The sequence below is a fragment of the Phocoena sinus genome, chromosome 11 (genome assembly GCF_008692025.1).
Source record: "Phocoena sinus isolate mPhoSin1 chromosome 11, mPhoSin1.pri, whole genome shotgun sequence".
NCBI lineage: Eukaryota > Metazoa > Chordata > Mammalia > Artiodactyla > Phocoenidae > Phocoena > Phocoena sinus.
In genome coordinates this window covers 80,780,582-80,805,069 of record NC_045773.1, presented here as the reverse complement: position 1 = coordinate 80,805,069, position 24,488 = coordinate 80,780,582, and the positions used below count along the sequence as shown (strand labels likewise).

At 50.4% G+C, this 24,488-nt stretch overlaps 2 protein-coding genes across 2 annotated transcripts; both read right to left on the bottom strand.

The window, feature by feature from the left end:
• LOC116762180 (MHC class I polypeptide-related sequence B-like) lies at positions 1 to 10,846 on the bottom strand. The gene is made up of 5 exons (XM_032648928.1): positions 10,829 to 10,846; positions 10,128 to 10,460; positions 4,184 to 4,442; positions 3,670 to 3,951; positions 1 to 2,460 (listed from the first exon to the last, which is right to left on the bottom strand). The coding sequence occupies exons 1-5, from the start codon at positions 10,844 to 10,846 to the stop codon at positions 2,396 to 2,398; spliced, it is 957 nt and encodes a 318-aa protein (XP_032504819.1). The 3' UTR covers positions 1 to 2,395.
• Positions 10,847 to 14,442: 3,596 nt separating this feature from the next.
• On the bottom strand, positions 14,443 to 18,005 carry LOC116761842 (BOLA class I histocompatibility antigen, alpha chain BL3-7-like). Its single transcript, XM_032648172.1, has 8 exons — positions 17,850 to 18,005; positions 17,235 to 17,504; positions 16,758 to 17,033; positions 15,863 to 16,138; positions 15,634 to 15,744; positions 15,169 to 15,201; positions 14,981 to 15,028; positions 14,443 to 14,818 (listed from the first exon to the last, which is right to left on the bottom strand). The coding sequence occupies exons 1-8, from the start codon at positions 17,911 to 17,913 to the stop codon at positions 14,814 to 14,816; spliced, it is 1,083 nt and encodes a 360-aa protein (XP_032504063.1). The 5' UTR covers positions 17,914 to 18,005; the 3' UTR covers positions 14,443 to 14,813.
• Between the last annotated feature and the right edge of the window lie 6,483 nt (positions 18,006 to 24,488).

The following is a 24,488-nucleotide window of genomic DNA, read 5'->3' as shown; positions in this document are numbered from 1 at the left end:
CATTTTTGGCCGCACCGCACTTCTTGCAGGATCTTACTTCCCCCACCGGGATTGAACCCAGGCCCTCGGCAGTGAGAGGTTGTAGTCCTAACCACTGGACCGCCAGGGAATTCTCAGTTTCTGTGTGTCCTCTCCTTGAGCCACTGCAAACCCGCGAGCCAGAGCGAGCATCGCCCACATGGGCTGGATGCTCTGACCGAGACACTGCCATTGACCAGCATTCTTGAAACTTTACATCAGAAAGTCAGTGTCAAAAAAAAAAAGAAAGTCAGTGTCTTGTTCCTCAGACTCGCTCTGAAAGCCTTTATCTTTTCTCAACGACAAATCGAGGCTCAAGGAATAAGGTTTGCCCCGACCTTTTCTCTGCTGGAGGACGCTATGGCACCGCGGGTTTGGAACGTGGGTTGAGGATAAATGTGACGGGATCCCTTGTGTCCCCACTGATTTGCGCTTCTTTTTATTAGAGTCCGAGCCTCTCATAAATGTTTGTTTATATTCCGTTTACTCCACTAAAAACATCCCTTTGCAAAGCACTTTGAAAGATTCAGGGCTACGAAAATGTGAAGGATTATCCCAAAATACAGTTTCTAGTGTTGGATTTTAGTTAACACTTTGGTGTTTAAAAATCTGCAACTTATTGACTTTGGGGCTTAGTGTCATGATATTTTTAAGTGGAAATATTCACTCCCTGACCCCCTACACAATATAAATCCAAATTTACACTAAAAGAAGATTCCAACATTTCAGATAAATTTTAAGCCACGAATTATCTCACTCCTTGGAGATACCACAGTCAGAACTTCGGTGAGCAATCTTCCAGGGTTTCATCTATTTAAAATATATATTTTGGGGACTTCCCTGGTGGTCCAGTGGGTAAGACTCCGAACTCCCAATGCAGGAGGCCCGAGTTCCAACCCTGGTCAGGGAACCAGATTCAACATGTCACAACTAAGAGTTCGCATGCTGCAACTAAGACCTGGTGCAACCAAGTAAATAAAAATAAATTTTAAAATAAATAAGATATATATTTTGTAAGTGGTGTTAGTGGCATTATAATTCAGTACGTTCTCTAGCTTTTACAGAAGCTTAAAAGTGTGTTGGGTACATCTTGTCATAGCAATACATTAAAATCTATCTTACTCCTTATATTGGCTGCATGGAACTATGTCACAAGGCTTTTCTTTGGGGACAGTGGAAATGTTCTACATCTTTACTGTGGTAATGGTGACATGGGCGCGTAAATTGCCAAAACTCAAGCCAGCTGTGCATTTCAAATAGATGCATTAAATTGTATATAAAGTGTGTCCCTTCAAAGTTGATTTTTAAAATATTATCCTTTTTGGAATTTGTACTTTGGTTAGGTAAGCAAAATAAACAAAACACCTTGTTCTTGTTGCTAAGAGCTACACCCTGCACAACTGGAGGTGAAGAGTCCTGCTGCGTGCAACTTACTCTCCAGCAGTTCGGCAGTAACGGTAATAGCCGTCTATTTATGCATTCAGAGAGAGATCAAACAGCTATAGCAAACCTTGAATAAATGACAGAACTAAATAAAGAATAAAAATAAACGTTAGAAATCATAAAATTACATCGCTAAAAGTTTATTTCCCCGTAGCTTTTTTCTCCCTTTTTCTTCTCTTTTCCTTTCTTCAACCCTTTCCCCCTTCCCTTCCTCCCCGCTTTTTCCACTCTCTCCTTTAGGGCTTATCCCCTGCATATTCAAACACACGAACACACGTGACTCACCTCGGACCGGTCTGGTACCGACGCCCAAGTCGATGCTCACCCGGGCGTTTTGTAAACGATGAAGCGTTGCCCAGCTCCACTGTTATCGTATCATTTCAGGCAGTCACCCCAGTCTTTGAAGGAAGTCACACTGGGTCTAAAGTAGTTTCCTCCCTGAACGTGGCAGAACCTCGGTGGTTTTTTGTTTTTGTTTTCTGGATCTCTGCTTTTCATTCGGGCAGGAAGGACCGGATTCAAAGGCCAGTTCTGCAGCGGGCGCTTTCCTTCCCGGGGGCGATGCGAGGCTGTAGGAAGTGTACTTAGATCCTAGAATCTAAGGGTGGGCCCCGCAGTGGGGTGGGCTGGAAGAAGCAGCTCCGAACTCAGGATCAATCCAGGGGCGGTTTAAAATAAGTCGAATTCCAGATCTCTCGTCAGACCTACCGACTCGGAATTTCCGCGGACCCAGGCAGGTCTGCATTTTCACAGCCTTTAGATGTAATTGCCGAGCAGTGTGAGGACCAGAAGCCTGAATGCAGCTCACTCCTGTCCCAACCTGCCCATAAGAGCCTTTATTCTGCTTTTATATACATGAACAACTTCTATTTCCTTTAAACCAGAGTTAGGGGTTGGTTGATCTTCTGAGGGTGCAGCGGGGCCGCGCCTTGGGTTATGGAAGCATCCGCGCTGGCTGCTTTCGGTTTCCTGTCGGGACCCAGCAGCAGTGCGAGAGGTCTGCGCAGAGAAAGATGCCAGTGTGCCGGTGAGCCCAGGGGTACAAAAGGGAGAGTGGAGGGAGAACAGGTAGTTTATAGAGCAGAGCAGGGGAGGCTGGAGGCAGCGTGGCGTGGAGGGAAAATACTTTGTACAAGAGACTAGCTGCGACGCTTGATGGGGGAGGGGCAGCCACGCCCAAATCCGGGAGAGCACCCCAAATCTGGAGTCGTACCTCTCACGAAGAGTAGTTGGCTTTATCTCTCATTGCAGTCATCTCTAAATGCTGTGAGACAAACCTAACATATTAGTATTAGTATTAAAAGTCTTTTTGGGGGGAGAGGGGTTGCAACTCAAATGAGAGTTTGCTGGAGCTGCCACACCTAGCAAGTCTTCGAAAGACGATGGTCTTGGAGGAAAGGGCTTGTCCAGGAGAGCTGGGTTCCATCTGCCTCTATACTTTCACTACCCTTGTGACCTTTCACAATGAAAAGAAGCTCTCTGAGATGGGACAGGACCCAGTCCCTGACCTGCTAAATAAATTATGATGATCAAAGTAATTAATTAATAAAAATGATGTGAAATCTAAGAAATTGTTAAAACTTCCTGAGGCATGACATTTCCATCCACAGGAAAAGTATTGGAAAAGGATCTTAGTGGAATGGTTACTAATGTGAGGCAGAGTACAACTTTAAAAAAAGCATTTGCAGGGAGACAAAGATGAACACAGTTCCTGATCCTAAAGTGGCTCATTTTCTAATGTGGGGAGTATAAAATGGTCAGATGGGGTTCAAGGCAGGGCACACTTGGTTCCATCAGGGAAGTTTCAACCAGGGCTAGACCAATGATTCTAAAACTTGCCTACATATTTGGAATCACTGAGGGGGCTTTAAAAGATATGAAGCCCTAGGTTCAACCCAAGGGATACTGATTCAGTTGGTTTTGGCCATGGCCTAGACATATGGATAGTAAAAGCTCCCCAGGTGGTTCTATAAGCAATCAGGTTTAAGGACCATGGCGTAGGTATTCCAAAGACCAAGAGATGTGGGTTGGGGATAAGGCACAGCTTTCAGTAGAAGGAGGCTTTCAGGATGGCATTAAATTTCAGGACACCACGCCAGCAGAGCATATATGTACCCAGAGGACAGGGAGGGTCTCCACGTGCAGAGTCACGGCGGGGAGGCTCTAGGGGTCTGGGGGAGAGGAAGGGCCCTGGCCCAGGAGCAGTACCTGTTCTCTCCCTGAAGCCTGTCCAGGATTCCAGATAGCCCCGCAGTCTTCCACAAAGCTCTCCCTGCACGTGGGCCTGGTAATACTTGCTTTGAAAGCCATCTGTGTCCCAGGACTTCTCCATTTCCACGGCCAGGTTCTGAGCCAAGGACTGGGGCGCTGTAGTGGGTCTCTGGGTGACAGGAGAGGAGGAGCTCCCCATCATAGTAGCGAAACCTGAAGCTCCAGGCGTGGTTGTCTTCTCGGATTTCACAGCCCAGATCTCCTGGAGGGAATTCACACCTGCAACCCACCCCACCAGCAGTGACTCCTCCAGTCCCTGCTGTCCCTCTGTCCTCACACCCAAGTGAGAAACTCCAGCCAGAGGGCACCCTCCCTGCTCCCCTCCATGTCTTCCCAGGGCTGCTGAGTCATGGCCACCCCCCTGCTGAACTCACAGACCCCTATCCTCTGGCCCCTGCCCCCAAATCCAGTGAAAGGCCTCACAGCACTCTCGGACTCTCCCCACTCTCACCTCCTTTCTCCTCCTGCAGGGCCAGGATTTCTGCTAGAAGCTCTCTGAGGTCCTTCCACGTCTCTGTCAAGTCCTTGGACTCTGTGTCCCACGTCTCAGCTCCCAGCTCTTCTGCCCACAGCCCCCGGGGTTCTACCCTGCTTGTCTCACGGTCATAGTGCAGGAGGGCCTGGCCATCCAAGTGTCCCCCAGCGAAAAAGCTGGACTGCACAGATCCATCCCGGGTCAGCGCCGTGAGGTTGTAGAAGACTGTGTGATCCTGGGGAAGGGGGAACCGCAGATGAAAGAGCTTTCCGGAAACAAGTGCACATCAAATGTTTAGCAGACAAGTTCTGCTGTCCTGACCTGCTCCAGGACTGAGGATGCAGAACACGCACATGTACAAGGGACCACAATGAGAATTTTTCCAACACGGGAAAGAAGAAAAAGAGAAGGGAAGGAGAGGGGAATTGAGGAGTGGAGGGAGGGGTGGAGATGGGCAAACACGCAGGACAAGTGCCAGGACAGGGAGGCACCGGCTCCCTAAGGGTCCAGGCAGGAGGCCAAGGGGAGAAGCTGGCCTGCAGGGGGCAAGGGAGAGGCAGGAAGACCAGGGTGAGGGGAGGTGGAGTCAGAGGGGAGGGAGGGGCAGTGTCAGGCCCAGGATCAGAGGCATCCCTGGTCAGAGGCGGGTCAGGTGAGATGGAGAGCGAGGGTTGCTGCCCGTGGGGCAGGCTCATCATGGACAAGGTGGGCTCAAGGGAGGGTGAGGCACGAGGCAGAGGGGCCTGAGGGGCTGGGCTGTGGCCCTAAGAGAGTGGAAGGTGGGCCAGTACCCCTGGTGGAGGTGAAGCAGTGGGTCTGGGCCCAGAGTGCAAGAGGCATGGTGAGGCCCCAGGTGGGGAGGTGGATGGACCTGCCAGTGTCCCCTGGGAGGGGTGGGTGTTGGGGGCCTGAGTCAGTGCCTTGTGCCCAAGGGTCATGGAGAATTAGAAGGAGGGTTGGCAAGAGAAAATAGAACTGAAAAGCCAAGGTGCACATTGGGAGGGACCTGCATGGTGGGAGTGGTTGGGGGCAGGTCACACCTCCACAGAGGGTGTGGGTCAGGCAGGCAGCACAGGAGGGCGGGGCTAGGGGAAGACCCCCTGTAGGGAAAGGCCAACTGACCAAGTGGCATCAACAAGGATTTTGGATACATGGTTGAGGTAGTGAGAGCCCACTGGGGTCAGTGAACCCAAGAGAGGGTGATGAAGGCCAAGGAGGTGGGCAGTTGGACCAAGGGTAGTATTCCTATTGGGGAGGGAGGAAGGGCAAGGGGCTGCAGAGGAGACAGTGGTGAGGGTGGATTGGGGGGCAGGGGATGAGCATGCCTCAGGGGTGACTCTGGGGGCTCTTGGGTTAGGGTGAAGACAGGAGAGGAGGGGTGCTCTGGTTGAGGGAGGGTGAGGATGGCGTGGTGATTCCTGGGAGGAAGCTTGTGATTGATGAGAACGTGGTGATGGCCCCAGGCACTCAGGCAAGGAGTGGAAGCTGGGCAACGTGCCATGGGGGTAGGTGCAGAGGGACCAGGGCAAGTGGAGTCCAGCACCTGAGGCCTGGAGAGTGGAGGTCTCAAGAGGGTGAGGTTTAGGATGCAGGAGTGAGGAAGGGGCAGTGCTGGGGGAAAGGCCCACACTGAACGAGGGCCAAGAGCAGGTGCCTGCACTGGGGCAGAGGTAGGAGGATGGGTGCCAAGACCAGGGGACAGGTCCTCCCACAGGGGCTGTGCACTGTGCTCAAGGCCCAGTTATCATTAGCAGCAGAGCTCCCCCTGGTGATGAAAATAGGGTAGTGATGAGGGAGGGAAGTCCCCCTGGGCAAAAGTCATCCCCAGAAATGTAAGGTTCGTGATAGCTGGGGGGTGGTAGGAGCCATGTGGGTGTCTGGTCCTTGCAGGTCAAGACCCATGAGGGGAAGAGAGGGACCTGTGGTGGGAAAGGGGATGAGGGTGAGGACGCCCTAGGAAGGGATCAGAGAACTGTAGAGAGGAGGGGACAGCAGGAAGGGGCAGGACAAATCCTGAGGGGGCGCAAGAGATGGCAGGGGAGGAGGCAAGGAGAGAACCAGGGGTGGGTACACGGGCACAGCAGAAAATAAGAGTGAACATGAGTGGGGGAGGGGGGAAGTAAGGGAGGAGGGAGGGAGTAGAGACCATAGAAACCACAGGAAGAATCTAGGCCCCAAAGCCATCAGATTCACTCTGTCAATGAAATTAATCAATAAACAATCTATAATAAGAATAGAAAAGAGTTTTATTTGAGCCAAACTAAGGACTAGCCCTGAACCCAGCAGGGTTTTCAGCACAGCACAGGCTTTTATATCTTGTCAGAACAAAGAACATTAAACAAGTCAGGGCTACAGCACGTACACATGCAGCACATACAGTACGGCCTTGGCACCTGGGAAGGGAGTCTTATCATCAAAGGTGAACCAGCGTTGGAGTCCCAGGAAGAGGGGCATTTAGTTTTTATTTTTAACATGGACATTCTTTACTTCTGGTCAATGTGCCCTTTCCTTTAATAATTAAAGCAGATGTACAATGTATGTCTGACAGGCCACAAAGAGGCTAGTTACTTAGTGCAAAATTCAACTTAGTTCATGTATAAGTCAGAATGACTTCCCTGTATCTGAATATGGGAAAACATTTTTTGTCACTTCCCTCAGTGAAAGCCAGGATCGGCCACGGTGCCCACAGCGGTAGGAAGTGTGGTTCAGGGCCCTTGGGCCCTTCCTAGAGCTCCAGTCACTAGAAAGAGACCCTCAACTCCAAGGCCTGAGGCCCTTGAGCGCTGTCTGTCTGGAAGCCCCCTGATTCCCGAGGCCAGAAACGGGAAAAGGGCAGAGCTGAGAACAGGAGGAGAGGATAGCGCTCAGGGGCCTAAGAGAGCACCCCACACACCGGTGGGAAGTGGCCGCCTGAGCGTCGGACCTCCAAGAGCCCTTGATCGCCTCTGACGGGAGCAACCCGGGCTTGGGGGCAGCCTTCCCACCCAGGGCAGTCAGAGGACGCGGATGTGTGAGGAAGAGGAAAGCAGGGAGGGCGGGTGCAGCAGGGGGAGCAGAGGGTGGGAGTTGGAAAGAGACTGAAAAGCGGGAACGTGCTGTGGTGGCCACAGGCCGCGAGCCGCTCCCGGCCCCTCCCCGACCTCACCCCGCCCCCTACTCCCCCCACTCCCCCGCCCCCACTCCCCACCCCGCTGCACCGCAAGTGAGACGGTCCCCGCGACGCTCACCGAATCCCACCCGGACCCTGAAACCGCCCCAGGCTCCCGGCTGAGGACCTCAGTGAACGCCACTCACCAGCGGCGGTAGCCGGGAGCACAGAAAGGGCAGCGCCGGCTAGAAACGGCAGGACAAGGAGTAGCGCCATGGCCCAGACCTTGTCAACCTCCCAGATACCCCGGGACAGCAGCCGAGCGGGCGGCACTGAGCTGGGCAGCGGCGGCGCACTGGCAGTGGAGACGGCCCGCACGGAGCTTTAAAAACTTGGCCCCGCCCCGCCCCCGCCCCGTCCCCGTCCCTGTCCCTGTCCTCCCTCCCCCGAGCGGGGACCGCCATCCGGCCGCTTCCGCTGCCTAGAAAAGCCTGGAGGCTAGAAAAGCCTTAGGATCCCCAGGAAGGTGAGACGGAGGGTGAGTGCAGACAAATGCCGAAGGGACAGGCTCTGAGCAGCAGAAAGTTAGGGCGGCCCCCACCAGAAGCGCCCAGATCACCGCCTCCCTCCTCTGCAAAGAAGACTCCCCGCCCGCAGCAGGGAAGGTCTCACAAGGCTGCTTCAGAGACACCCCACGTTTCCGGCCTTTCGGGGCTTCTTCCTTCAGGCACAACTTCTCTACCATAACCCCCTCCCTCCACCTTGCACAGCAGAGGTACTGGCAACAGTCCGCTGAGACCAGATTTGCAGATTTCAGCAGCTCTGCCTCTCAGAAGCCACTTGCCCAGATGAAGGACTCTTCCCCAGAGTTCAAACTCTTCTAGATGCTTCCACCATTATAATCTTCTCCTCCCACTGACTCCAAGACGGAGCCATGTGTCTTTTCCTGTGGCCTCTGCCTATAGGTATCCACACTCTCCCAAAGCAGCCTCTTGATTCAGGCCCAATGAGGTGGCTCCCCATGATCTACCCCAACACCAACCTCTCCCAACTCCCTTTCCAACCTGCCTCAGGACAACTGCGCCTCTGGGCCCATCTGCCCCTCAAACCCAACAGATGTACAGGCAAACTCTACCCCTCTCCCTGCATACCAGCCTCTCTCCCTCCCCAAGTTCTCTTTAAGCATCACCAGCTTGGTCCCTTCTGATCCCCTTTCCCCTGCCTCTCATGGGCTCACAGTCAGCTCCTCCAACCCCTTTTCAGTCCCACTGCAGCTACCTTAGTCCAGGCTTTCATCTACCTCAGCCTAGAGAACTGCAAAGCCTTCCTAAACACCTGCCTGTCACCAGTTATAACCATAAGGCCCCAGCCATCCACAGCTGCCCCATCTGCAGAATTAACACATAAGGTCTCTACTCCACCATCAAAGCCTGCAGTTGCCACAACCAGCTGTCTGGCATCATCTTCCACTTCTCTGGTGACATCTCCCCTGGGTTGCAGTAAAAGTGGGCTCGCCCCATTTCCTTACCCTGTCCCATCAGGATGCCACTGCTTGCACATTCCCCTCTCATGGATTGTTCTCCTCTGCCTTCCAGCCCATCAGAACTACACATCCTAAAAGATCTCTTTTACATAGTGGGATTGGTGGCACAACCTCTGGATTATACTAAACACCACTTAACTGTACTTTAAAAGGGTGAATTATGTGATATATGAATTATACTTCAATAATACTGTAATAACAATAATGCTGTCCTGAAGGCCTCCTTCTACTGAAAGCTGTGACTTAACCCCAGCACTCATCTCTTAGTCTCTGGAATACCTACACCATGGTCCTCAAACTCAGCTGCTTATTAAAACCAGCTGGAGAGTTTTCACTGTCTGTATGTTCAGGCAGTGGCCAAAACCAATTGAATTAGTATCCCTTGGGTTGGACTTAGACCTTCATATCTTTTAAAGCTCCCTTGGTGATTCCAATGTATTGGCAAATTTTAGAACCACTGGTCTAGGCCATGGTTTGAACCTCCTTGATGGTACCAGGTGTGCTCTCCCTTGAACCCTATCTTACCATCTTATACTCCTCCCATTAGACAATGAGCCACTCCAGTAGCAGGAACTGTGTTCATTTCATCTTTGTCTCCCCTGCAAATGCTTTCTCACATTGAACTCTGCCTGTCACTACTAGCCATTCCACTAAGACCCCTACCCTACACTTTTTCTGTGGATGGAAATCTCATGCATCACAAAGTTTTAACCATTTCTTAGATCTCACATCCATTTTGATTAATTCCTTTGAGCATCATAATTTATTTAGCCATTCAGGGATTGGGTCCTGCTCATTCTCAGAGAGAATCTTTTCACTTCTAAAGATAGCAAGAATAGTGAGATGTAGAGAGGCAGATGGAACCCAGCTCTCCCGACAGCTGGGCCCAAGCCCTTTCCTCCATGATGTCAACACTCCTTAGAGGACATCTTAGGTGTGCAAATCCAGCAAACCGTCTCATTCAGCTCACCCCCACCCTCCCAAAAAAGACTTTCAATACTTTAACGCTAATATGCTAGGTTTGTTGCACAGCATTTTGAGACGATTGTAACTAGAGATAAAGCCAATCCTACTCATTCTGGGGGTGGAAGAGGCCCTGATGGTATAGGGCTCAGGGCCAGGGTTGCTCCCTGGATCTAGATTTGGCTGCCTCACCCCCCAACACACACCGGCCCCCCGCCCAAGCTTCCCAGGTTGTCTTTTGTAGAAAGTATGTTCCCTCCACCCCACCCTGCTTCCAGCCCCCTCTGCTCTGCCCCATGAAAGACATTTTCTCCCTCCACTCTCACCTTTGTACCCCTGGACTCACCCGCACAGCGGCATCTTTCTTTCTGCAGACCTCTGGTGCCACTGCTGGGTCCGGAAAAGGAACCTAAACCACCCAGCGCGGATGCTCGCAGAACCCAAGGCGGGGCTCGCAGGAAGGCCCTGAAGTTTTCTCTGCTGGGCCAGAGTTTACAGTGAGGACTGGAAATCACCCGTCCCCCAAACCCTGGGCTGAAGGAAATAAAAGTCGTCCACGGATTTAAAAGCAGAATAAAGGAACTTATGTGCAGGCTGGGAGGGGAGAGAGCTGCATTTAGGTTTCTGGTTCTCAAACTGCCGCTTGAGAAAATGAAGACCTATGTGGTCCTTGGAAATTCCGAGTTGGTAGATCCGGAGGGGGATCTAGAATCCGACTTATTTCAAACAAGGTCTTGGTTGATTCTGAGGCGTGTGAATAGGGAAATGTTTCTTCCAGCTCCGCCCCGCCCCGGGCCCCGCTGTTAGATTCTGAGAACCAAAAACTCATCCTCCAGCCTTGCTTCCCCCCCAGGAAGCAGAGGGCCCGCTAAGGATCTAGGAAATACCCGCCGAGAATGCTCCTTCTTCTGTGGGGAACATAATTTAGAGCTGGTGTGACTTCCTTCAAAGACTGGAGTGACTTCACTAAAGGACACAGTAACAGCGGGTCCAGGCACAGCTTACAACTGCTCGGGCGAGCACCCACTCCCCTGTCCGCCCGCATCTGGCCTGAGGTGGACAGAGTCACCTGTGTTCACTGTGGGGCTCGAATGTGCAGGGGACAAGATGTAAAGAAGAGACCAGGAAAAGGAGGGCGGGAAGGGAGAAAGGGTTGAAGAAAGGAAGAGAGAAGATGAAAAAGGGTGGGAAAATCTACAGGGGAAATAAATTTTAAAATATATTTTTATTATTTCTAACTTATATTTAGTTCTGTCATTTATTAAAATTTTACCATAACTGTTTGATCTCCCTCTGAATACATAAAAGATGGCTATCATCGTTATTGCTGGACTGCCTGAGAGCAAGTTGCAAACCTTAGGACTCCTTACCTCCAGATGTGCCGGGTGTAGCTCTTAGCAACAAGAACAAGGTGTTTTGTTTGTTTTGTTTACCTAACCGAAGTACAGATTCCAAAGAGAATAATAGTTTTAAAACCAACTTGGTTGAGGCATACTTTACATACAACCTATATTTCTTTTTCCTCTTGAATATTTTATATAGATCATTAGGTTTCCTTGAAGGTTTGGTAGGACTTAACCTCTAAAACATTCTGGATAAGGTTGAAGGGAAACAATTTTTATAACTGCTTTAACTTATTGACTTGTACTAAGTCTTTTCCACTGACATAAATTTCTTCAGTTTTAAGATTGTTTAAATCTCTCCTTTGTCTGCAGTGACATATCTCAGACAACTATGTTTTGTTCTTAATTTTGCCTATTTTCTTTTTAAAATAACTATTTCAATTCAGTATTTTACTTGGTTTTCTTCTTATAAATCCTCAACTGATACTATTTATTTATTTACTTATTTTTGGCTGCGTTGGGTCTTCGTTGCTGCACGCGAGCTTTCTCTAGTTGCTGAAAGCGGGAGCTACTCTTCCTTGAGGTGCGCAGGCTTCTCGTGGTGGCTTCTCTTGTTGCGGAGCATGGGCTCTAGGGGCGCAGGCTCAGTAGTTGTGGCGCACGGGCTTAGTTGCTCCGCGGCATGTGGGATCCCCCCGGACCGGGACACGAACCCGTGTCCCCCGCATCAGCAGGTGGACTCCCAACCACTGCGCCACCAGGGAAGCCCCAAAGTGATGCTTTTAAAGGTGAAGTCCAATGGAATATACTCAGCCATAAAAAAGAATAAAGTAATGTCATTTTCAGCAGCATGGATGGCCCTAGAGATTATCATACGAAGTGAAGTAAGGACAGAGAAAGACAAATACCATATGATATCACTAATATGTGGAATCTAATTTTAAAAAAAGATACAAATGAACTTATTTACGAAACAGACTTACAGATATCAAAACAAACTTACAGGGCTTCCCTGGTGGTGCAGTGGTTGAGAATCTGCCTGCTAATGCAGGGGACACAGGTTTGAGCCCTGGTCTGGGAGGATCCCACATGCTGCGGAGCAACTAGGCCCGTGAGCCACAACTACTGAGCCTGCACGTGTGGAGCCTGTGCTCCGCAACAAGAGAGGCTGCGATAGTGAGAGGCCTGCGCACCGCGAAGAAGAGTGGCCCCCGCTTGCCACAACTAGAGAAAGCCTTCGCACAGAAACGAAGACCCAACACAGCAAAAATTAATTAATTAATAAACTCCTACCCCCAACATCTTCTTTAAAAAAAAAAAAAAAAAGTTACCAAAAGGGAAACGTTGGGGGGAGGGATAAATCAGGAGCTTGGGATGAACACACACACACACTACTATGTATGAGATAGATAACCAACAAGGACCTACTGTATAGTACAAGGAACTCTGTTCAATATTCTGTGATAACCTATATGAGAAAAGAATCTAAAAAAGAATATATGTATATGTATAACTGAATCACTTTGCTGTACACTTGAAACTAACACAACGTTGTAAATCAACTATACTCCAATAAAATAAAAATATTTAAAAAAATCAAGAAGTCATACCATGTCCCTCTTCTGCTCAAAACTATCTTATAACTCCCATCTCCCTCAGAGCAAACGTCAAAACCCTTCCAGCATCCTCCAGGCCTTACATGGTCTGGCTGTACCTCTGATCTTATCTCAATTAATCTCTGCTCCTGCCATACTGGCCTCCTCACTTTAACTGGGACACACAGACATGCTTCTGCCCTGGTGCATTTGCCTGGAGGTTCCCTCTGCCTGGAAAGAACCTCCTCCAGACATCCTCAGGGATAATTCCTCCATGTCCTTCAAATCTCTCCTCAAAGGTCACCTTCCCAGTGAGGCCCTCCCTGACCGCCCTAGTAAAATACCCATTTTCCCTGTTCCCGTACTCACACTCTGGATCACCTTCTCCACTGCATCTTTTCCATTGTACGTATCCCCTTGTAACAGAACACTTTCCTTATTTACTATGCTGACAGCACATAGTCTGTCTCGTCCCACTAGAATACATGCTCCACAAGGCCAGCAATTTTTCTGTTTTTACTTCAATGATGTTTCCCAGATGCAAAATACTGTGTCATATATCTGGCACACAACTGTATCAGTTGAGTGAATGTTCAATGTAAAGCACCTCCTTATTCTAGAGACAGTATCTTTATTACTGTGACCTCAGGCCAAAAGCTGTTTTGTGGCAGCTACAGAACAACATCTACTCACATGATGTCAGTGCTGCCGGTGTTTGTCTCACAAGTGCTGTTCTCCCCTTCCCACCAACCAACCTTCCGCCGCACTGCCTCACACAAGTATATTTTTCTTTTCAGAAAACAATGATCCTTGACTTATGGGTCCTATTTTCCAACCAAATATAAACCTAAATTAGACTCTGCTTTACTTTTTTTTTTTTCCTTTTTTTGGCCACACAGGGTATGGAACTTCCCTGACCAGGGATCAAACACAAGCCCCCTGCAGTGGAAGAGCAGCATCTTAACCAACGGACCACCAGGGAAGTCCTAGACTCTGCTTTATAAATCCATGAGTTTGTACTGGAGCCAGCACTGGGATTACTAGAGCTAAGGGCAGGGAGAGTGTAGGCGAGCAGAGCAGAATTCCGACAGGAACTTACCTAAGACGAGACATTATGGTTTCCCGCCTTTCTGCTAATTCCAGAATCTGGATCCTTTGAGAAGGTTGGGGGAAATATGGAAAGAACAATCAAACCCTAGACAAAGGGCAAGAGCTGGATGAATCTGAAAATCCACCTCTGGACACCACAGACTCTCCTGTGTGCAGGGGCAGCCTTGGGCCTTGTGGGGACCACGACAGGCCAAACGACCCCTCCAGCTGTCAGAGGTGGGGGACACCCAAAGGAGAATAAAACACAAACTCAGGCAAGAACCTCTAAAGAAAGAAAGAAACAACAAATAACACCCAAAAGATAGGGGCTGAGGACTGGACAGAGGCCTGAGCCGAGGCTGACCTGGTGACTTCTTCTGAGATCACAGCTGCTGGTGGGACAAAGTTCTGAAGAGACAATGACAAAGGAGCTGAGAAGATGTGACCAAGAGTGACCACCTCAAAGCCCAAGATGCAGTGAGCACGGAGTGGGCACAGGCCGCGTCCATGCTCAGTTCCTCATCACCTCCTCCTGTCCCACCGGCAGCAGACAGAGCACAGCAAGCACACGGATTCTGGAAGGTTCTCAGCGCTTCCATTTATTTCCTCTCTCAAACTTTAAGAATCCTTTCCTTTATTATCCCATCAACGCCTCAAGGCAGGAATTAGAAAAAAAAAATTCATATACAGATTTTATTGCCAACAGGCAAGTAAGACATTATTATTCAGTGCACCACGAAGTTAAGACAGGGATGGAGGTGGCCCAGCCCTGCCTCTGCTGGAACAGGCAAGTGGATCAGGGAAGAGAACACAGGTCAGGGTGGGGAGGGGTCGTGGTGGGCAGGGGTGGGCCAGTCTCCCTACCTCCTCACATTAGGCTACGAGGAACACAGACACATTCAGATGCAGCTGCAGAAAGAGGAGTCACGGGATCTGAAGCCACAAAGTGGGACCGTGCATCACCCAGTCCCACGAGGCTGCTGCCTCACACTATGAAAGAAAATAATCATGAACAAATGCAGGTCAGTCATGTAAGTGCTGACCTTCCCAACAGCCCCCCACATGCTCAAATGTCCCATTCAAGGATCCCCACCACCCGGGCATCCCCTCCGCCCCAACACCTCTCCCAATCTAGGTCCTGCAGGGTCTCACCTTTAGGATCCCTGAGAGACACATCAGAGCCCTGGGCACTGTCACTGCCTGGGGGAGAACAAAACCAGGACGTGGTCAGAACCCACAGGAGAGAAACTAGAGAAGGAACTTTAGGAGGGTGAGGCCCCCATGGCCTCCTGTCTGCACCCTCACAAGGGTCTCAGGAATCACAGCCCCTCCACACTTACTTGCAGCCTGAGCGTAGCTCCCTCCTTTCTCACCTGTAAGAAGAAAAGCTCACGTGAGAGGCCAGGGAGAAGACTGAGTTGTGAGATCCTAGAGGAACCCCCTAGTCCTGGACCACAGAGAACTTTCCAGAACTGTAACCAAAAATCCAGGACAGGATCAGGAACATGAAGAAAGGAGATATGGGGGGAGTGGACCAGCTGCCCTCCTGGGAGTCTGTCCTTAGCGGGACCTTCCCCCTCTGACCTTCAAGTGCTAAGAAACAGGCCCTCAACTGGAATTATGAAGGTGAAAAATCTGTCTTTCATTTTCATATGTACTTTATGAAAGGGTAAGTGTTAGCACTCAGCTCCATATTCCACATGTGTGTGTAGGGTACTTTCCAGTAATGAGGCAGGCAAACGTCTACCTGGGCTTGAATCCCCCAGTGAGACAAGAAAACTCAGATCCTTCCCCACCTTCCCTACCTGAGTGCTTCTTCCTCCAGATCACAGCTCCAGCCACCACGGCTCCAGTGACCACCAAGAGAACCAGGCCAACAATGAGGCCCATGATGGGGACGGTGGGCTGAGGAGGTTCTGTGGAGGAAAGGGAAGGGGCCCTGACCTCAGGCCTGAATCCCGACCTTGCTGAACGTGTCCAGAAGGGCTCCTGCTTTATCTGAGAGGAAGCTCCACCCCACATGTCCCTCCTTACCCCATCTCACGGTGAGGGGCTTCTGAAGCCCCTCGTGCTGCACATGGCACGTGTATCTCTGCTCCTCTCCAGAAGGCACCACCAGGGCCCCCCACTTCTGGAAGGTTCCATCCCCTGAAGGCCTGGTCTCCACAAGCTCCATGTCCTGGGTCTGATCCTCCCCATCACGCTGCCAGGTCAGTGAGATCTCCTTAGGGTAGAAGCCCAGGGCCCAGCACCTCAGGGTGACCTCACGGTCAGAGATGGGGTGGTGGGTCACGTGTGTCTTTGGAGGGTCTGAGGAGGAAGAATCAGAAAATTCACACTTAGTGTTACCTTCATGGGCCACTGAACCAGCATCACGTGACCATCCTGAGAATGAACAGCACAACAGGTTTGAAAAGAAGCAGCAAAAACACCAGACACCAGCCTGGACTCCGGGGTCTGGGAAGATCTCCCAGTCCTTGGCAAGTTCTAGAATAAGGATGAAAGCCAAGGTAGGAGGCTCCATGTAAAGGGGAGAATACAGAGCAATGGTCCTGACTTTGGTGGAGGCTGAATGACTCAGAAAAGCTAGAGTCAGGCCTCCTAAGATGTTCTTAGGCTGAGAACAGGCTTGAGAGAGAAAGTCATGGTTCACAAGATGGGGGTCAGGGTCAAAGGGCACCGCTGGTCAGTTATTTTAGGGATGGTTTCCTGTTTCTTCCCCATAGAGACTGGATTCCTTCACTGTCTTTCAGAGAAGTTAGGCCACCGGCGAGTCACTGTCTCGTACAGAATACGAAAACCTGGGCGATTCCTCCCTCTCCCAACAAGAAGTTGGGGCAGTGTTCCCACAGGGACCCCATTTCCTCCCCTTGTGGGAAGCCAGCTCCAGCCCGAGGGGAGACCAGGGAGGCCCCGCGGACGCTCGTACCTGCGCGCTGCAGCGTGTCCTTCCCGGTCTCCAGGTATCCGAGGAGCGCCTCTACGCATGCCCCATCCAGGTAGGCTCTGTGGCGCTCCGCAGCACCGGCCTTCTCAAGCTTGCTCTTGGAGATCTGAGCCGCCGCGTCGGCCGCGGTCCAGGAGCTCAGGTCCTCGTTCAGGGCGATGTAATCGGCGCCGTCGTAGGCTAACTGTCTGTACCCGCGGAGGAGGCGACCGTCCGGCCCCACGTCGCAGCCGTACATCTCCTGGATGGTGTGAGACCCTGACCCCGTCCCGACCAGCCGCAGCGATTAAACCCAAACCGAAAATGAAACCGGGTAAAGTCCCGCCGTTTCCTCCAGAGTCGGGAGGCCGGGCGGGTCCCGCAATGTTGGGGTTGCCCTCGGACCCGGAGACTCGGGGCGACGCCGGCCCGTCCCTGGGGATGAGGGTCATGACCCGGACCCGGGCCCGCGTCGCTCACCGGCCTCGCTCTGGTTGTAGTAGCCGCGCAGTTTGTTCAGGTTCACTCGGTAAACCTGTGCGGCGTCCTTGGAGATCTGCGTCTCCTCTTCCCAGTACTCCGGCCCCTCCTGCTCCATCCACGGCGCCCGCGGCTCCTTCCTCGGATTCGGGGCGTCGCTGTCAAACCGCACGAACTGCGTGTCGTCCACGTAGCCGACGGAGATGAAGCGGGGCTCCCCGCGGCCGGGCCGGGACATCCCGGTGTGGAAATACCTCAGGGAGTGGGAGCCTGGGGGCGGGTTGGGGTGAGACCCGGTCCGACCCTCCTCCCAGCGCGGGTCCCCGGGTCCGAGGTGACGGGGCCGGCAGGGGGGAGGGGGCGAGGGACTCGTGAGACGGAAAAGGTGTGGAGGCCGGAGAAGGGCCGGCACCTCGGGGGGAGAGAAAAGGGGGCGGGAAGCAAGGGAGGGGGGAGGGAGAGGCGGGGACCGGGGTGAGGGGGCGGGTCTGGACCGGGGGCGGGTCTGGACCGGGGGCGGCGGCGTGGCTCCTTCCCTGGGAGTCCTGACCCCCGACCCCCGGGGTCTCCTCGCTCCTCCCCGCAGAGGCCGTTCCCTCCCGACCACGCACTCACCCGCCCAGGTCTCGGTCAGGGCCAGGGCCCCGGAGAGGAGCAGGAGGAGGGTTCGCGGTGCCATGACCTGTGTCCTCGGCGTCTGAGGAGAAACTGCGTGAGGCTGGTCGGTGGAGATTTTACAACCGGGAACCGCGGGGACGCTTATTGGCTTCTAGAAAACGGACACGCAATGGGAGTGAGGACTGGGGCATCGTCATGAGTATCCAGTCAGGAGGGTTCGACACAGGCTGTGAGAGAGAAAGTGAAACTCAGGGGAGATGAAGAATCCCCAACACTGAGCGTCCCCGCCCCAGACACCGCCCTGAGAGAGACCCAGTGAGCCACACTCGAGTTCTGGGATGTTGCCCTGATCCCGCTCCTCCTGCACCGAATGCTCTTCGTCACATTGTCTCTCTGAGTCCTGGCCCGGGGGCTGTCTGAGGAAACCAAGAAGCCATGCCCAGATTGGGCTCAGCCAGTTTTTCCTCCAGTGTTCTTTCGAAACCATCGTGGCTGAACAGGACCATCTGCCTCTCACCCCTTATCTCTCACCCCTTGGACTCTTCTAGAAGAAAACTCACCCGCCAGGGACCTTGATGCCAGAGAGTGAGGTCTCTCTGGGAATGGAGGTGGAGGAACAGGGGTTTTGTGCTTTAAACCTGGAGAAGTTGTGCCTGAAAACACCAGATAGAGATTCCCATATGGATCGGATAGTTTCCTTTGTGTTTGTTAACTATAGCGGGGAGCACAATCTTTATGTTCCGCAAACATCAGGAATCTAATCTGTAAAACTGATTTTGGCCCTTACCAATACAGAAATGTGCCTAAATGGCACTGCCAATCATACTCACAAAGCTCCTAGATTTTACTTTCCCAAACCATGTGTCAGTGTCTCCTGTGTTGCTGTGTTTTAAAATTGTCTTCATTCCATATCCCTGAGTTTGTGTGAGTTGAAGAGGAGCAGAAAAATACCACCCCAAAATATACCATTCTGGCATACTGATTATTTTGAACTGAAGTTATGATGAAATAAAATTTATATTTTGGGGGCTTCCCTGGTGGCGCAGTGGTTGAGAGTCCGCCTGCTGATGCAGGGGACATGGGTTCGTGCCCCGGTCCAGGAAGATCCCACATGCCGCCGAGCGGCTGTGCCCGTGAGCCATGGCCGCTGAGCCTGCGCATCCGGAGCCTGTGCTCTGCAACGGGAGAGACCACAACAGTGAGAGGCCCGCGTACCGAAAAAAAAAAAGAAAACCAAATGACATGTTTAATATCTTATAATTAATTTAGAGCAAACAAAAATTAAAGTACAAGAATTTATTTTCCTCCTGAGACACTATATTAGTTACCTGCTGCTGCAAAATAAATTATTCAAAACTTAGTTGTTATTCAAAACAACAAACATTTATTATCTCCCAGAGTGTTTCTGGCTCTGGGCCTCTCTAAAGGAGACAATCAAGTTGTCAGCCAGGGCTGCATCATCTGATGGCTTGACTAGGGCTGCAGGATTCACATGAAACATGGCTCACTTGTACGGCTCTTGGAAGAGGGCCTCAATTTGCAGCCACATGGACCTTTCCATAGGGCTGCTTATGACATGGCAGCTGGCTTCCCCCAGAGCAAGTGATCTGAGCAAGAGAGCAACAAAGATGGAAGCTTAAGTGAGTTTTATGTCCTAGACCCAGCGTCATACACCATCACATCAGCCTTACTCTATCAGGTAGAAGTGAGTCATTAAATGCAGCCCACACTCAGGAGAAAATTAAGCTCCACCTTTGGAAGGGAGGAGCATCAAAGCATTCCTGTATGTGCTAAAACCAAAATTAAAATTAAATATTCTTGGGCTTACCTGGTGGTTCAGTGGTTGGGAGTCCACCTGCCAATGCAGGGGACGCGGGTTTGTGCCCCGGTCCGGGAGGATCCCACATGCCGCGGGGCGGCTGGGCCCGTGGGCCATGGCTGCTGGGCCTGCGTGTCGGGAGCCTGTGCTCCGCGATGGGAGGGGCCACAGCAGTGAGAGGCCCGTGTACCGCAAAAAAAAAAATTAAATATTCTTTCAGGATTTTAAAAATCAAATACTGGAGTATATGGTATATACACTTTAAACATACTAGATAATGCTATTTTGAGTTCCAAAGTGCTAGTACCCAACAAAACATTGTAAATCAACTATACTTCAGTAAAAACATAAATTTTTTTAAAAGTGCTAGTACCAACTTAAGCTTTTACCAGAAATGTGTAAGAGTTCATGGAGCTGATGTGTTTACTCTGAAAATGAAACAAACTCAGCTTGGGACTTCCCTGGTGGTCCAGTGGTTAAGCATCCACCTTCCAATGCAGGGGACACCCGTTCAATCCCTGGCTGAGAACTAGGATCCCACGTGCCACAGGGCAACTGAGCGTGCTACAACTACTGAGCCTGCGCCACAACTAGAGAGCCCACACACTGCAACTACTGAGCCCTCACGCTCTGGAGCCCACGTGCCACAACTAGTGAGAAGGCTGCGTGCCGCAACAAAGAGCCCGCATGCCACAACTAAGACACGACGCAGCCAGATAAATAAATAAATATTTTTTTAAAAGAAACAAACAAAAAAGAAACAAACAAACTCAGCTTAAGGAAAGGAAATAGGAGTTGAAAGTCACTTACTTGTTTGCAGAATCACCCAGGCACTTTCTTTTCTTCCTTTATTTTACTTTTATTCCATATACCTTGGCATTATAATTTTAGCATATACAGATAATGCTTCCTTTCAGTTTTCAGTATAACCACATAGTATTATTTTATATGTTTGAAACATCTGATAATAAGAACAAAGGAAGGAGAGGAGAGAAGGAAGAAAGCAAGGGGGAAGGAGAAAAGAAAAGTAAAAGAATGAAGAGGGAAAAAAAGGGAAAAAAAAGAAGAGGAAAAGAGGAATTGGAAGCGAGTATAAATAACATTTTCAAGGTGAAAGGAGATAAAACAGATTTAGGCAATAACTATAGAGTAATAGAGACTTAAGAGAGCTTTGTTAGTTATCTACTGCTGTGTATCAAACTACTTCTAAACCTTAGCAGCTTAAAACAACAAACATCTATAGTTAGTCAGACAGAGGGAGACAAATATCATATGATATCACTTATATGTGGAATCTTAAGAAAATGATACAAATGAGCTTATTTACAAAACAGAAATAGACTCATGACATAGAAAACAAACTTCCGGTTATCAAAGGCAAAAGTGGGTGGGGGGAGATATAAATAAGGAGTTTGGGATTAACATATACACACTACTATATATAAAATAGGTAAACAATGATCTAATAGCACAAGGAATTATATTCAATATCTTGTAATAACCTGTAATAGAAAAGAATCTGAAAATATATATCAATATATATGTATTTACTGAATCACTTTGCTGTACACTTGAAACTAACACAGCATTGTAACTTAACTACACTTCAATTTTTAAAAAACCAAACATCTATCACCTCAAAGAGATAATACGAAACAAGCGAAATGGAACAGACGCTGGTAGAAGTTGGATAAAGAGAAGGATTTTACAAGATGGAATAAATAAATAGATTGTTGGTATACAGATGGAAATTATTTTGTTAGTCCCAGTCCTCCAAGAAACAAATGCCAAAATAGGATTAAACTCAGCAGAATTTTATTAAACATCTGTGAGAGAATATGGAGAGGGAACCAGAAAAGATGAGAGAGCCAGCAGACCGAGATGCAACTCTGATCGCAAGTGATCAACAGAAGGAGAGCTTTCCTGGACTCTCCAAGACCATCAAAAACAATCTAAGCGAAGTTAAGCAAGGCCAGAGGGAGTCCTCAAGTCACAGTTGGTCATCAGAGGAGTCCCATGTCTCCCAGGAATGAGTCTCCCATAGTGTCCCTGCTGTGACCAGTTACTGTCTGGGAACAGCCCACGGGAAGCAGGGCCTCTGCACAAACGCTGTCATAGATTTCAGAGCACAGGAGCGTGGGTCCTGTGCCTTACCTGGGAGTGTGACCCAAACCTTCACACCTGATGGGTCTGGGCCTCTGGAAATCAAATACTTCTGTTATTGGACTTAATTACATCCCTCCCAACCAAATTCTTATGTTGAAGACCTAAAGACCAATGAGACTCTATTTGAAGATAGAGCCTTTAAGGAGGTAATTAAGGCTAAACAAGATCCTAAGGATGGAGCCCTAATATGATAGAACTGGTGTCTTTTTTAGAACTGGTGTCTTTATAAGAAGAGCAAGAGGGCTTCCCTGGTGGCGCGATGGTTGAGAATCCGCCTGCCAGTGCAGGGCACATGGGTTCGAGCCCTGGTCCGGGAGGATCCCACGTGCCGCGGAGCAGCTGGGCCCGTGCCCCACAACTGCTGAGCCTGCGCTCTGGAGCCCGTGAGCCACAACTACTGAGCCCACACGCTACAATTACTGAGGCCCACTTGCCTAGAGCCCGTGCTCTGCAGCAAGAGAGGCCACCGCGATGAGAAGCCCGCACACTGCAATGAGGAGTAGCCCCTGCATGCTGCAACTAGAGAAAGCCCGCGTGCAGCAACAAAGACCCAACACAGCCAAAAATAAATAAATAATTAAAAAAAAAAAAAAAAAGAAGAGCAAGAGACACCAGAGATAGCCTTTTTGTTTTTTCTTTTCTTCTTTTTTTTTTGGTGGGGGTGGTGCTTTGGCCATGCCAAGTGGCTTGTGGGATCTTAGTTCCCCGACCAGGGATCAAACCCGGGCCCTCGGCAGTGAAAGTATGGAGTCCTAATCACTGGACCACCAGGGAATTCCATTCCCTTTTTCAATTCCCCTGTGCTCACAGAGGAAAGGCTGTGAGGTCACTGTCTGCAAGCCAGGAAGAGAGGCCCCACCAGACACTAACCCTGCTGGCATCTTGATCTTGGACTTCCAGGCTCCAGAACTGTGAACAAATTAATTTCTGTTTTTAAGTATCCCAGCCGATGGTATTCTGTCATGGCAGCTTGAGCAGCCTTTCTCAGGCTGGGTTGCTGCATTTGTCTGTTCAAATTACAGGGAACGTGAGAGAACCAGGAAGCGCCCAGTCTACCACCACTTCTGAATGGATTCCTCCTGCCCTCATTGTGTGGTAGTAGCTCCACCCCTTTCTGCAGATTAGGGTAAATTACTCCTTCCTCGAGAAGAGGGAACTCCTCTTCTTACCTGCTGGTCTCTGGGCACATGGAGTCCAAACTTCTCTGGAGGCAACAGTAATGTGTAGAGGTGTAGTTCCATGGTATCCTTGTGGTACACCTTATAAAAGTGCCCCTTTTGAGAACCAGGACCCCCAACCCTGTGGAGATGTGAAGGCAGAAAGTGTAAAATCCCCCCCGTGGGTGATTGAAAGTAATGGTAAATGGGGTGACACCTGTTTCCAAACCTTGGTCCTGGACCCACCTTATTTTCCTATTGAGAACATGGCACTATATAAAGGTCTCTGATTTAATAATACACTGCGTCCAGAAAGATTTATCCCCATCCCTTCAAGATGTTTCCTCAAAGATGGAGCTTTAGTTGCATCTTCAGAAGGCCTGTCCAGCATTCTGTGTGGCTGGCAGCCCCTGGGTGGTGCAAACGGTGATATGACCAGTGGATCTCATGGTCATGGCCCAGCCTGCACCTCCTTCACTGTGAAGTTGGCCCCTGGTCAGATACCCTGCTAAGAGCAATTCCAAGTCTGTGCATCAGGAATTTCAATGGCCACCAGGTAGCGGTGCTGGCTAAAGTTCTGAGGACCGGAAAAGAAGATCCGTATATGGAATTGGTGCCTGTCCCAGTGAAGATGAACCTCTGGCCCTCCAAGGATAGAGGGGACAGAAAGCAAGTCAATTTGTCAATTAGCAGCTAGTTGGTCACTCAAGAGACAGTGCTATATCAGGGCCCAGTATTGGTCTCTAATGCTGACAAGTTGAACATTCAGGGGCAGGTGTCGGAATTCTAAAGTCAATGTTCACCCGCTCGATGTCCATGCCTCGGCCACAAGAATTCACTGTTGAAAATCTTTAAACTGTTGATACTGAGAAAGCCTTTGTGAGAAAGGAAAGCAGAAAAATGTTGAAGGTCCCTTCTTTTAATGGCCTCTTTTCCTCGCAAGGACACTAAACATCTTCCTCATCTCTGACTCACCTCTCCTCCTGGGGCATCCCACAGAGGATGGCAATGGCTGGGAAGTTTTGCTCCACTAGGAGGCGGGCCAGGGCAATGCAACGCTGCACAGACCTCAAAAGGATCATTACGTGTTGGGGGAGGGGTGTGGCGGTGAGATTGAGGGGATGTGGGCTCCCAGGCAGGCTGCCTTAAACTCCTTGAGCTCAAAGCCACCCTCAGACATGGCCCTGTCCACCAAAGGGCCCAGGAGCCAGCCCCACACACAAGTGCACAGGCACTAGACTTAAGATTCCCAGGGCCCTGGACCCAGCTTCCCGAAACCCCTGGACCCAGCTCCACCCATCACTGGGCAGGCATCAGCCCCAGGACACTCTGGGCCCCAGCACTATCCACCAGCAAGTCGATACCAGCCTCGGGACCAGCCTCACATACCAATCAGTAGGCTCCAACACCAGAACCCACTAAACCTCAACTCCCCCCACCAGTGAACGGATACCACCCCCAGGACCACCACAGCCCCGAGTCTGACAGGGCAGG

What these genes read in the sequence shown, in the direction of transcription:
- LOC116762180 (XM_032648928.1), bottom strand. An exon ending in GTGAGTCCAGGGGTACAAAG is followed by an intron (nt 4,443 to 10,127) that starts GTGAGAGTGGAG and finishes CCCCTTCCCCAG; the next exon opens with GATCACACAGTCTTCTACAA. An exon ending in AGGCTTCAGGGAGAGAACAG is followed by an intron (nt 2,461 to 3,669) that starts GTACTGCTCCTG and finishes TTCTCTGCGCAG; the next exon opens with ACCTCTCGCACTGCTGCTGG.
- LOC116761842 (XM_032648172.1), bottom strand. Translation starts at nt 17,913, where the DNA reads ATGGCACCGCGAACCCTCCTCCTGCTCCTCTCCGGGGCCCTGGCCCTG. An exon ending in CTGGAGGAAGAAGCACTCAG is followed by an intron (nt 15,202 to 15,633) that starts GTAGGGAAGGTG and finishes TTCTTCTTACAG; the next exon opens with GTGAGAAAGGAGGGAGCTAC. An exon ending in GAGCTACGCTCAGGCTGCAA is followed by an intron (nt 15,029 to 15,168) that starts GTAAGTGTGGAG and finishes GTTCTCCCCCAG; the next exon opens with GCAGTGACAGTGCCCAGGGC.